The 14538-nt window shown below is 46.0% G+C and overlaps 1 protein-coding gene across 2 annotated transcripts in view; it reads right to left on the reverse strand.

Moving 5' to 3' along the window:
- DGKD (diacylglycerol kinase delta) overlaps positions 1-14538 on the reverse strand; it is a 1999080-nt gene that overhangs the window by 566472 nt on the left and 1418070 nt on the right. For both annotated transcript variants that reach the window (XM_069617880.1, XM_069617879.1), the window contains exon 20: positions 2581-2677. In XM_069617880.1, coding sequence (XP_069473981.1) covers positions 2581-2677 — 97 coding nt within the window. The remainder of the gene's footprint in view (positions 1-2580; positions 2678-14538) is intronic.

Raw genomic sequence — 14538 nt, forward strand, 5'->3', positions numbered from 1 at the left:
TTGGCATGCAGGGCTTTCCGTGGTTTACTCTACGCTACTGGGTGGTTGTGAAGTCTTCTTTTGATGAGATTTTAACGCTACGTTCCCAGAACAGTCTTAGTTGATCGCCTCTTGGTTTGTGGCAAAAGAGGGTGCATACTGTCTGCTTATTGACTGCTCTGCTGTTCCCCTCTATGGTCCTCTCCCAGTCGTGCCTACAATGTTGGGCGGTTTGTGCCGTATTGTGTGATCCTGGGTTCTGCCCGGATGTTGTTTCCAGCCCAGTCGACACAACAGGGTTGTGTGCGCAGGAGATGGGTGCGGGATATAGCAAGTTACCTACCTTTCAGTGTCAGTGAGTGATTACGCTTGTAAAGCAGTACCTTATCATGGTAGCAGATGTCCTCACGTTGATTGCAGTGTTTTCTGCCGTTTGTCGCTCCCATTCCCAAGTCGAATCTGCTGCGAGGATGCAGGCCGCTCCGCTGGTTCAGGTAGTTGCCTCGCTTGATTATGTCCAGTTAGACTCTATCATGGTATGGCTTGGGCGGATAGTGCTTCTGAGGTCTTCGCCGGCGGGACGGTGGGTTAATGCAACGTTAATCCTGCTGTGTTCTTTCTGGGCATTGTACTTTTGTGGGTATTGCTGGCTGGACTGTGTAATCGGCTGTGCTCGGCTTATTGATTGCTCTGATGCCTCTCCTGGCGTGGTTGGAGTGTGATTGCAAGAGGAGGCGAGTATCTTATCACGTAGGATCTATCGTCCTTCTACGGTTTTGAGGCGGTATGGAATACCGTGGTTTAACTTTAGTTCTGGAGGTCGGTTCCCTTCTGACTGTTGTGTTCGTCGCCGTTTGCCGTGAGGACTTTCCATGTAGGTTTGCTACCGGATTACAGTTCGAACGTGCTCTCCTGCAATCGGATGACGCAGAGTCGCTTCGGCTGTGTTGCGTATAATGTACGGTGCTGTGGCCTCTCTTGCCGGACTGGACGGGGGGGCGTTATACATGGCACCCGTGGGCTGTGATTACCGTGGTCCGTGGTGTCAGGAGACAGGGTTTCTCACCTTCGCCTTCTCTGTGTGATGTTCTTCGCCGCTGGGGTCCGCAGGGAGCGGGTTGGTTGTTGTACTCCTGCTGCTGGCTCTCGACTAAGGACCAATGATCCCGCCGGACGGCAGCCAACGTACCCTCAGTGGTGTTGGTAGGGGCTGCGGTGGGGCCGTGACTCCACAGTGGGTTGATCTGCCTCTGTGCGGTGGGGGCCCTGTTCGGTTCGCCTCTGCCTCGACCCGTCAGCGTGGCACCCAGGCAGGCAGGTCACTACATTAGTTATTTCTCTTTAGCTGGCGTTGAGAAGCGTTGGGGTGCGGTTAGCGGTATCTTTTCAGGGAGTGGGAATTGCCGCCCCACGGCTGAACTCCCGGGCTGCTCACCAGTGAACCGCCTCTCACCATGGGTCGGGTTTACTGGCAGGAGATTTTCCAGGCAGCGATGGGGTGGCCGGGGCCTAGCGTTTTTGCAGGCGCGTAGTATGACAGCAGGCCAGAATCTCAGCCGCTGGTTGTTCGAATCGCCGCCAGGTTTAGATTGTCGTATTCCTTGATTAGTGATAGTGATTATAGGCCGAGGAATGAGGTGACAATCCACCGGAGCCGCTACAATTAAACAGGATTCATGCAGGGCCACACGGGAGCTCACAAGGGAGGGGCCATCTTGGTCGGCTCTCTAGCACCCACAGAAATGTCAATTATAAAGCACAATGCCATAGGACTCCCTGTCACAAATGTGGTAAACAATCTAAAAAGGACAACCATGGCAGAGTTTAGAGCCTTCTCACATGTCGGATGAAAGGCTCAAAATGAAGCAGATAAACTACTAATGAGTGCTGTTTTATGTTTAAAACTAAGTGAGTTTTACAACGAATTTCCAGCCTGTTGACAGGAATATTCAAATCATGTGACTCTTTGAAAGAGCGGAAAGTGCTTGTTAAACGTGTAATGGAGGACCTATTAATTGTAAGACAGTCAATGTGCTTCAGAGTGCCTCAATGCCAGGTAGTTGGAATCAGTTCATTGTAATAAGAGGTCTGGTGCAAGTATTCTCACTTCTCTTCTTCTAGTTTCAATTACACTTTTAGGGGCGGAGAATGAGTTGTTTACAGTTTTAATGACGATACTTATGATGGGCAACTTAAAATTCTGGGCAAAACAACTGCACTATTAACATCTCAGTAGTAAGTTCCCAATCTGAAAGCCAAGTGTGCTGAGACGTTCCTAAAGGGATGATTGAAAGGACTCCTAGGCAGCTAGGGGAGGAATAGATGATAAAGTGGAGGTTTATGAGCAGCAACTGACAGATTGTCCAGTGCAGTGTGAACATTAACCAAGAATAGATCATTTAATGAGCAGTAACAATGAGCAGACTGCTGATGTCAGGGTCAAACAAGTGGGATGCATGGTACAGTAATAACCTCTATAGAATATCAACATGACAGAAAGCACTGGTAAAGAAATGTGACTAGGCATATTCCCTGCAGTGCAAGATAGCTGTTGGTGCTGTGTTAGATTAATTGTTCAAGGAAAAGTTGAAACCTGTCTACCTCCAGGAGCACCTTTTGCTCCAGGTTTTTGTAGGTGCGGTGAAGAAGCTCCTTGGTCCCCAGAACGCCATACCACATCCTATTCTTTGTTCGACTCCTAAGGAGGGAAAGAATTGACAAAGCTCATTAGAAATAAACCCTCATCCATCTGCCAATGCACATGGAACAAGATTTCTGAGCTGCCAGCTTCCCTACAGCTCAGCCATTGGTCTAATTACAGTACCCAGAACTGTGCTTTTACTGACCTCGTGTCCACCTACCCCCACACATGCCGACAGGCAGCAACTCTATATTTACATCTTGGAGCAGGCAAGCCCAATTTAACAAGGGCAGAGCTTCAATCACTTCTCTGCACTCATAATTATCACTTTGGCCGTATCTATGATCTACTTCAAACACTGTGGATTCAAACACACTAAGTAAAATAAATACTTACATGTGGCAATAGTTTTGTAGCTTGCAATGGTTATAGACTCACACATTATTTATTTAGTCATATAATGGGTTTGGGCCCAGAATTATGTGTAGGATCGTTAACTCCTGAAACTCTAAAGGGCACTGGAACATCTGTGGGTCTATAAGGAGGCTACACAATGTGTTGACTAGAAACATATACTGCCCCATGTACCGCTCTATCTTCAAATTGTTTTCATGCTGATCTTCTGAAAAACTACTGTCCCGAGAAACATCTTCAACCATAACCCTTCAATCTCCTGGGAATATAAATATGAGACACCTGTGAATCTATATTTGTATTTGTATTTATTTTATTTATAGAGTGCACCAGGCCCTTGGGAATCCGGGTGCGTAATTTAGTTACAACATGTTAAGGCATACGGGACATTACAAAATTACACTTTAAGTTTACAAATTACACTTTACAAATTACACTTTAGATTACAGTTATATACATAATGCAGTTTCCGGGTGAGCAGAAGATCATAACCTATGTACATGAAATGAGGCAGGTGGCTAGAGCATGGGGGGTGGTTGGCTCGTAGATGATGGGTCTTGGGCGGTTAGCCAAGCTTTGGCCATGTTTTTTAATCTGTGGAAGGAGGGTTCAGCTCTAAGCAAGTTAGGGAGCGAATTCCAAAGTTTAGCCGCCATTACAGGGAAGCTGGCTCCGCCTGATCTTTGAAGGTTGAAGCGTGGTATAGAAAGGCAGATGGTCTGAGCAGTTCTGCGGGGTCTGTTAGTGTTCTGGAGGGCACATCTGTTGGCTAAGTAGCAGGGTGCTTGGTAGGAAAGGCACTTGTGAGTGAGGGCAAGTGTTTTCAGTGTGATTCGTTGAGGGACCGATATCCAGCGTAGATTACATCTGGCGTCTGAAATGTGTTGGTTCCTAGGGATGTTGAGTGCTGCTCTAATGGCATTTTTTTGGATGATTTGTAGCTTGTTTAGGTTACATCGGTTGGTGCCCAAATAAAGGGCATTACAATGCAGTTTGATAAAACAGATATCAAACTGCACATTTATTGTTACCTGTAAATTCACATGCTGTGCACCTGTACCGAGTAGTATATGCTTTAAGGGGCAGCTGAGCCTGAATGCACCAAATAATGAGTTGCATATTCGTGTCGATAGAACTTGAAGTAGATGTTCTACAAATATTGAATAATGGACTATTAGCCAGAAAATCCAAAATTGCTGTTTTCGCTTTCCTTGCTGGTTCATAAAAGATTGTGTATACATGCTACAATGCAGCTATTGCCCACTGATAGCTTTCTCCCGAGCAAAAACAGAGATATCTGAGTTTCTGAAACTGTGTTTAATGTTGTGTCCAAACTGTAGATACTTTCTCTCAGGTAGTTCATTAGTCACCCCATGTAAAGTGGAACGCCTCATTGTTGCTGCATCCTGGATTGAGTCTGTCTACCGTTTCATTCCTGCAGGTGGGTGTGTTTTATAAATGTCCCTCGGCTTTCCGTGGAGCTGTGAGAGCAGACAGCGAGAATGAAAGTGCAGCAGCCCCAGTCCAGTAACGCGTTGGGCAGCGCCCGTTAAAGGAATGAATGGCAACCTTTTCCACCTTTGCGATTCTACCTGCAGCCGTTGGAAATCAGCTTTGAGATTAGCTTTGCTTCGTATCTGACGACTCTTTAATGCTTAAGGGATAGCAGCAACTTCTCCTCCATCGCATCACATAGGATTACGCACTCAGCAGCAACAGCGGATAAAAACCTAAACCAAAAGCTGCTAATGCACTCAAAATTGAAAGTGGAATTAATGCCACAGCCGAAGACAATGAAATCACAGATGCTGAATTAATCGATGCAGACAATGCCACAATCGCTAATGTAAATTCAATCTTCTTATTGGAAAAAGGCGCTCATGCCGCAAAAGATAAGACTGCCCTTCCACCAGCCCCTTGTGTACTGACAGCATCACAGTGTGTGTGCGGTTTACAATCACAAGGAAACAATGGGTCTAAAGATCTTCAAGGCAGCACTAATATACATGTTGACAACGTACCCCTGCGACCAGCTTCTTCAAAGGCTCTTTTACAGGCTAACCTGATTAACTACAAATCAACACAACCTAGCTGCAAGCTGGGCCACACCTAGATTAGTGAGACCTCAAACCAAGTGATGCAACTCGGTGTGCTAATATCCAGCTCGCATACCATTGCACAGCCAACACATGTCAAAAGTAAGGACAGAGTGCTGCGATTTCATGCGACACCCGTTTCAGGAGCCCCGGTGCAGAAAGCAGCTTTAATCGATTTGAAAGAGACATCAAACAGACGGCACCCTACCGCCTTAACAGTTGTAAGCAGAGTTTCTATAACAAACACCAGACTAAATACAACAAATGAAAAATCACTTGCTGCTAAATTTGAGGAATGCAACGAGTGGGATGAACATATCACCTTAAATAAGACTATGCCATTTACTATGCTGACAAACCAAAATGAAAATTTGGACAAACACGACACTCTACTTGAACGGGGTGGGCACCTATCGTCCCCAGTAACATTTCCAATAATGTATTCTGTCCTACATTCCTCAAATAATGTGACAAAACATTCTACTCCAAATAGAGCAGCAGAAAGCAACATCTTTAACTTAAAGCGACAGAAGATAAACAGCCTAATCGCAATACAAAGGTCACAGAAAATGCATCGACACCCGGAGCACTTAACCCAGAGACACAACGGTCATCCGATCGGACGCGGCACAATCGCACCTGACAAATGAGCTAACCAAAGATAAGACCTAGCTATCAGTGGCCGCTGGCCTCCAGATCCACAACCACGTAATGGCAGCACTGTCTACTTCATTTACACCATATCTAAAACTATATGAAACAATTAATGAGAATATCAAAAATAATGCTGTTACTTTCCATGATGCACACAAAATTGCTACATCTGGAGACGTTTACTAATAAAGTGCAAGCTAGACTTGACTTTGAGGCAGAAACCTCTGCAAATTGGCAGGCGCGCTTATGTGATATAGAAAGCAGTGATCACACTGAAAAAGCTATTATGATGACAGCGGTGCTGGACTCTATAAAATGGGTTAGAAAACATCATCAGGATGCAACTGAAAGACTTCCACAAGTACAGCCACAAATGATAAACCAATCAGTGCTACAAAAACCCTGGCAAAAATGACATCCAAGTCTGGCAGCCAGATTCCAATACAAGACAACGGAAAGCCCACAGCAGAGCAAATCCAACGGGCGAGATCTTGCACGGTCCTCTCATCTCTGACTAAGGGTAGTTTGGCAGATGTATCAAAAAGTCGACAAGATGCCAATGTTCAGGAAAAAAGTCCACTACAAGACAAAAGGAAGCCCAAAAGTGGTAGACAGCCGATCACCACCAATTGCGACTTAAGCAATACAACCTTTAACATCACCCGACAAGATCATCTAAGTGGACAGACTGAAGAAAGGTTTCCCATTTTAAAACAACGAACATCGAACTATACATGATGCTCGGTGAAAGGGCCACAGGAACATCTGCACTTAAGACCAAAAAAAAACAAGAATATTAAAAAGGGTCCCAAGTGCAGATAAAATGGATCGAAAGCATTTCTCAGAAACCTGATAACACCACCTGCCCGTTCTAACAGTGAGAACTGCGAGCAACAGATTGGACAGAAAACCAGAGAAATCACATCCGAGAAATGTACCAGCCTCACCACACAAGGGCCGAAACTAATTAATACCTCACTTTTGAACAATCCACAAGAATTGGATGAAATTCAATATATAAGAGGACACTCATTTAGATGATATTGATCTAATTGAGGACCTGTCACAATATCTAGAGGAACCGGACGACTTACAAGAAAGGGATCAGTAGCCCATCGCAGAGTCAAAGAAGACTGATGTTGAAACAGGTCGCATCTTTCCTGCAACAAAGCCAAGAATCACAGCTCACAAATCTAATCAGAAAGAAAGTCCCTCACCCTTCCTAACACTGTCTGAGCGACTTCATGCCCTGCAATCAAAGGCAATCAATACACCCAAAAAATGTAACAATAACAGAGCTTTAACATCTAATGATTTGAATTCAAAAGGCCTGCGTGAGGGGGAAAAGCCAACTGCAATGTCGACGCAGAGCTTAAATAGATCCGCAGGATGCAGAATGGAAGTGGTTGAGAAAATATATCTGGAAAATATCCTGAGTCCTTGTAATGAAGTAAACCTAAATAGGAGAATTGTAATGTTCTTACTACACTGTGTGCCTGCACTGCGAATTATAACCTCAGAAGACATGTTATAATTGAATACGCCAATGAAGAAAGAAGTGACTGGGTAATCCTTCATGTGAAATCCCAACTAATTAAGCTTACCTTACTGGAAGCAAATGCAGCTTTATTGCCCTTCGGAGTTGAGTGAGTGTACAACTAAACATGAAGTCCAACATAACAACACAAACAAACTTGCCACCCAAAGTAAAGTGTCCAGAAATCAACAGCCACTTGTATGTGGTGTGGAAAAAGAAGAAACACACCAGCACCAAGTGAAAATAACTTTCAAGAACAGCCCTACAGCGACCAGGCAGCGGCCTCTACTTGACAACACGACAGACACAACATCTGAAGCAACCGATTGACGCTGGATCTCTAAGGCACTTAATGAGCCAATGCACCACTAACAAAAGGACATCTGGGATAGCCAAATGTCTTCTCTTATTTCCTGGAACACACAGGGGTTCAAACATCTGTACAATCAGTCATGCTTGAATTTGACCTCCTACACGATAATTTGTCTGCAAGACACGTGGCTCCAAACAACACCGGTCTGCGATGTGTATAGCGCCTCGGTAAATGCCGCAGGAAAAGGGCAACAAGGTAGGCCATATTCAGGGTTATTGACAATGATAAAATATGGACAATAGCTGCAAGTAATAAAAACCATCAATCCAAACCCATTTATTCAATGGACAATACTGAAACATAATTCTGATGTCGAGCACCTCCACTCTCATACAGTGCTTACAAATATCTATTAGAATCCAGCAATTATTTCCTCAGCTAAATTCCTTCATAATTTATCAGATATTTTTGATGAGGTGTACGCAACGCTACCGGATCCACATTTCATAATCTGTTGAGAGCTAAAAGTGAGATCTCTGGATCCTGAATGAAAACCCCTAACAGCATCAGTAACAGGTTCAAGTAAGGTATTGTCTAGAGGACAAATGTGGGTGCAAGAATTGAAAACCCTCAATTGTTACATGCTGAACACCCGGAGATATTCCAGGAAAAGTAACATGGACTACATACGGTCCTCAATAAAATGTTCCCATAACATCAGAAAGGCTCGAAATCATTAAACAAACAAGTAGTAATCATGACGCCCTGATCCTCACTTGGAAATTGAATCACACACACCATCTAATCCATCAACCTGGGACTAACATCACGTCTAATCAGGGTGGAAACCGTAAAAAAACAACTCAAAGTGACCTTCATTTAATCACGGAGCAATAACTTGAGCTAGGTGAAGCCCACAAACTTGGCCTATGCTATGCTACGTTACTTGCAAGTTTTAGGGTGGTAAATACAGGTTTTAAACGTCCCTTGTTGCAACCAAGGCACCAATTTAGTCCCAATGTAATTGAGCAGCGGAAAGGTCTTTGAGCAGACATCAAACAAATAAAAAATGTAGGAGATGCAACATGACAGCTGAGCTAAAAAAAAGAAAGCAGCGGTATAAGAATTGGCTAATTAGCTTCAAAATTCAGCACGATCAGGAGCAAGCGGAAGTGATGCTGAAAGCAATCTGTAACCCGAATACCAAAGACACATTGGCAATAATTGACAAAATAACCCTAGACCAACAATCGTACTTTAGCAGTGGAGTAACTGAACAAAGCTGGGTTGACCACTAAAAGTGATGGAATATTCGCTTCAATCATGATGAGATTAAAAATGCAATCAAAAAGTTAAGGACGTCCAATGCAGCAGGCCCAGATGGGTTCACAAACAACATCCTAAAAGAAGATCCATAAACTGGACCATCTTCATCGCGTCTCTCGTTGACCACATCAGCAGCTGTAGCGAGTTACCAACGTCTTGGACAAGTGCGATTATTGTACTGATTTTTAAGAGAGGAGACAGAGAGAATCCAGCAAATTATAGACAAATTGCGTTACTTGACGTAATTGCCAAACTATTTGCTGCAAACCTACAAAAAATCTTCAGTAGATGGGCAAATGAAGCAAATATCATCGACCCAAGACAAACAGGCATTACAAAAGGTGTCAGCACCAATCTCAATCTCTTTCTACTTAACGTATTAAAGCTGCAAGGGCTAAAACAAAAATCAAATCGGTTTCTAGCATTTATTGACTTAAAACAAGCATTTGACAGCATAAATCGTGCAAGATTATGGAACAAGCTGCATTTTTGGGGTTGTCCATCCGACTTGCTTCAAGCAATCAAGGCCCTTTATACTAATGCGCATAAGACTGAATAACAGCAAAGGTCATCTTTCAAGAGAAGAACAAGTTACTTCTTACCTGGTAACTTTCTTTCGACGGGATGTTCCTCCGACGTATTCCTTATCTTTGATAATACGTTTCCAGCTTGCTGGCCTCGGAAATTTTTTCTGTAGAGGGCGCTGCGCGTCGACGTCCACTGAGTCGATGTCCCTCGACGGCAACGTATCGGCGCTGATGTCACCATGCCCATAAATAGCCACGCGCTGCGTCTGTTGCTCAGTTCCGTTTTGTAGCATAAGAAAAGACATGCCTGAATTGGTTAGTGACCTTGAAGGAGCGTAAACTGCAACCACAAGGGAAGTTATCACTGCGGGGATGGATGGGAGGGGCGATAAGGAATACGTCGGAGGAACATCCCGTCGAAAGAACGTTACCAGGTAAGAAGTAACTTGTTCTTCGAAGGGATTGTGTCCTCCGACGTATTCCTTATCTTTGATAGACTCCCATAGCAGTGGCATGTAATTGGAGGAGGGAGTGATAGTGTTATGTATCCCTTTAGGGATGGACCGAATGTAATACGGCCTTGCCAAATCTGGTCTCTTGAGCAGTGGAGGAATCCAGATTGTAAAATTTTGTGAATGTATGTGCGGACGACCATGTGGCAGCCGCACATATGTCCCGGACCGGTACCCCTCTCTGGAGAGCCGAAGAGGCTGGATACCCCTGGTTGAATGAGCCCTGAGATTTTGGGGTGGCTCTTTCCCTGCTAGTCTATAACATTCCAGGATGGCCAAAATAATCCACCTGGAGATGGTTTGTTTTGTTATGGGTAGTCCCAACTTGTGACCTGAGTATCCTATAAACAGTTGGTCTGCTTGCCTGATCCTAGCCATTCTGCTGATGTAAAAGCTGAGAGCTCGCCTAGGGTCCAGCCTATGTAGCCTTTCCTCCTCTTTCCCCGGATGGGGAGGAGGGTAGAATGAAGGCAAGGACATTTTCTGAGTAATATGAAATTCAGAAACCACCTTTGGGAGGAAATTAGGCTTCACCTGTAGGACAACTTTGTCCTTGTGGAAGATTGTATGTGGGGGTTTACAGGAGAGAGCTTGTAGCTCACTCACCCTCCTAGCAGATGTTAGTGCTACCAATAGGACAGTTTTAAGCGTGAGAAATCTCAACGCGCAAGAGTGAAGAGGTTCGAATGGAGTGCCCATTAAGAAGTTTAAGACTAAATTTAAGTCCCATAAGGGAACCTGGAATGGTTTTGGAGGGTAAACATTAGTTAGACCCTTGGAAATTGTACCACTAGAGGAATTTTGAAATACGATGGTTCCTCCGCAGTGCGCTTGAAGATAGAAAGTGCTGCGAGATAGCCTTTTACAGTGCCAACTTGAAGGCCTGAGTTTGCCAAGTAGAGTAGAAACGATAACACCGTTGGTGTACCACATGAAAAAGGGTCGATATTCTCTTCCGTACACCAGCTGCAAAACTTGTTCCAACGGCAGCGGTATAAAGACTTTTTTGCTGGTCTTCTGGCCGAAAGCAACACCTCCATGACGTCATCAGGGAGATCCCAATCCTTGTACCTCAACCTTTCAGAAGCCAAGCGTGAAGGTTGAGGGTTCTGGTGTCTGGATGGAGAACCTGACCTCCCTTCTGCGAGAGAAGATTCTCTTTGAGTGGAAGACAGATTGGAGGGCAGATGGACATATCTAGAAGGTCCGGGTACCACGTTCTCCTGGCCCAATCCGGGGCAATTAGGATCATGGTTTTCCGGAATCTTCTCAACCTCCTGATCGTTTGAGGAATAACAGGGACTGGTGGGAATGCGTAAAGTAGTGGAAACTCCCAGTCCACTACGAATGCGTCTCCTAGAGCTCCTCTCGGGGGAAATTCCCTTGAACAGAACAGATTGCACTTCCTGTTGGTGCTTGTGGCGAACAGATCCACCTGAGGGGTTCCCCAAAGGGCGAATATCTCTTGAAGGACTTCCTGAGCTAGCTCCCACTCGTGGGAGACTGTGCTCTGCCTGCTCAGAGCGTCCGCTGTCAAGTTCTTCTCTCCGGCTAGGTGGACTGCCGATAGAGATATTCCTTCCCGAATTGCCCAAAACCAGAGCTGCATTGCCTCTCTGCACAGTGGCAGTGATCCTACGCCTGTTCTTTTGTTGAGGTAATGCATGGCCACCATGTTGTCCGTCATTATCAGGACATTTCTCCCCTGTACTGATGGCAGGAAAGCTTTCAGCGCTAGTCTGACCGCTGTAAACTCTAATAGGTTGATGTGTAGTCTGGACTCCGATGGAGACCAATGACCGCTGATGGTCAAGTCGTTGGCATGGGCTCCCCACCCTGTGAGCGAGGCGTCTGTGACTACTGTTATCTCCGGCCATGGTTGCCAAAACAGTTCTCCTTTCAAGATGTTCTCTGGATAGGCCCACCATTGAAGGTCGTGGGCTACCTTGTCCGGAATCCGGAGGAGATCTGTCATTCTCCCCGAGAATTGTGACCACTGACTTCTCAGTGCCCACTGAAGAGATCACATTCTCAGGCGAGCCTCTGGCACAAGGAAGATGCAGGATGCCATGAGGCCTAGCAACCTCAAAAAGTCTAAGGCTGGGAGACGTTGGGCATTTTGAAACTTGGTGACCATCTGTAGAATATCTTGAGCCCTCACCTCTGGTGGCGAGGCTTTTCCCAGGGAAGTGTCCAGGACCGCTCCAATGAACTGGAGTCTCTGTGATCTGTGACTTCTTTAAATTGAGGGAGAAGCCCAGTCTGTGAAGGAAGAGGCAGACATAATCTAGCTGGGTCTGGGCCTGTTCCGAAGATACGGCCCTGATCAGCCAATCGTCCAGGTAGGGGTAGACGTGGATCTCTTCCCTCCTTAGACTCGCCGCCACTACCGACATCAGCTTGGTGAAGACCCTCGGGGCGGAGGTCAGCCCAAATGGCAGAACTCAAAATTGATAATGAGAGTCGCCCATTGCGAACCTCAGGTATTTCCTGTGTTTGAGATGGATTGGCACATGGAAATAAGCATCCTGAAGGTCCAGAGATACCAGCCAGTCCTGGAGCTGGAGGGCCTGAAGGATCTGAGAGAGAGTTACCATCTTGAACTTGTCCTTCCTGAGGAACTTGTTCAATTCTCGTAAGTCCAGGATGGGTTTCAGTCCTCCATCCTTCTTTGGTATGAGAAAGTAGGGGGGGAGTACCAGCCCTTGTTCCTGTCCGCTACAGGTACCGGTTCTATGGCACCTTTCTCTAGCAGGTCTATAATTTCCTGCAAGAGGAGCGGATCTGGAACTTTTAGAGAGCTGTTCCCCGGTGGATGACTGAGGGATGTGTAGAAAGGGTAGGCAGTAACCATGGGCAACTGTCTCCAATGCCCAAGCATCTGACGTTATAGCCTGCCATTCCGTCAGATGTTGAGCTAACCTGCCCCCTACAGGTGTATTGTGTGGGAAGGCCTCAGAGTGGTTTGGGGGCAGCTGATGCAGATGCCGAGGGTAAAGAGGCACCTGCTGCTGCTGCGGTCTTAGTACTTTTGACCCGTCCACCTCGGGTGGATCTTCTTTGGCCTCTTTGAGCCGGCTGTCCTCTGCCTTTCCCGAATGCGGAATAATAGCGAAAGGACTTTCCTCTCCCAGCGGTTCCTGAGGGGCGAAAAGGAGTTTGGCGGATAGCAGCTCCTAAGGATTTTGCTGCTGCTTTACAAGTCTGCAACTTTTCCAGACTGTCATCAGCCTTTTTCCCGTATAATGAAGAGCTGTCAAAGGGCATATTCAAAAGTCTGGCCTGTACATCAGGGCAAAGCCCGACTTTCGCAACCACGCATGCCTGCGGATTGTTGTACTTGCCGCCATGGCCCTGCTGATACGGTCAGCAGAATCGATGCCAGTTTGAAGTGATTCGCACATGGCATCTTTGCCATCTTTAATAATGTTAAGGAAGGCTTCCTTTTCCTCTCCTTCGGGTATGCAGTCAGCCGCTGATGAAGCACACTCCCATAGTTTGTGACTGAACCTGGCGAGCGTACAGGTGGCGTTGATGGACTTCAACGCCATACTACAGGCAGAGAAGACTTTCTTTGCCAGAGAGTCGTACCTCTTGTCATCCCTTTCCTGTGGGACAGTAGGGTAAGCAGTCCTACTGCTGGATGAAGTTGCTGCTTGAACCACCAGGCTCTCTGGGGTCGGGTGTTTTGACAGGTATTCAGGGTCAGAAGCCGCTACCATATACTTGGTTGACAATCTTTTATTGACTGCAGGGATAACTTCGGGAGTTTCCCAATTAGTGTCAGAATGCACCAAAGTATCAACCGAAAAGGATACAATATTCAAAAGGATACAGGAGGTAGGGTCTTCCGGATCCCTGTTCACCCGACTTGATAGTCGTGAAGTCAACAAAGACCTTCCAAATGATACAACCCTCTGGCTGATAAAACAGGCAGAGCGATGGATCACTGGAAAGGGCGTGGGTAAGGTATAGTAATCCAGCCTAGGACAAATTAAAGTATCATGAATAACTGCTCCAACCTGAGTATGATGAGTTAGATAATGACAGGAATGATCACACTGACCTGTATCTCTGGGTAGAACAATCCAGAAGTCTCTTGATGGATTTGAAATGAAGAACAAAACGACAGGGAAGGGAAAATTAGTAAGGGAGACTTATCCCGGACGGAACGAGGCTCACGCTAGATACGGGTTGTATTCACCACAGGATAGCGTCCAAAGTTCAGTTCAAAGTCACTTCCAATAATCCTTGAAAGGCTTCCTTCCCACTTAGGGATCAATCCTTCTGTTAATTCCACAGATGCAGGAGTTAGAAGAAAATAGTGTTTGAAGGCAACGTGAGCGTGTGGATTTACACGCGGGCAGGAATCGCGCAGCCTGGGCCAGCCGCGTGTGAAGACAACGTGCGCGTGTGGATTTACACGCGGGCAGGGTTCGCGCAGCCTTGGCCAGCCGCACTTGAAGACGAAGAGCGCGTGTGGAATTTTACACGCGGGCAGGATTCACGCAGCCTGGGCCAGCCGCACTTGAAGACGAA

Source organism: Ambystoma mexicanum, chromosome 10 (genome assembly GCF_040938575.1).
Source record: "Ambystoma mexicanum isolate Mex_15411 chromosome 10, UKY_AmexF1_1, whole genome shotgun sequence".
Taxonomy (NCBI): Eukaryota; Metazoa; Chordata; class Amphibia; order Caudata; family Ambystomatidae; genus Ambystoma; species Ambystoma mexicanum.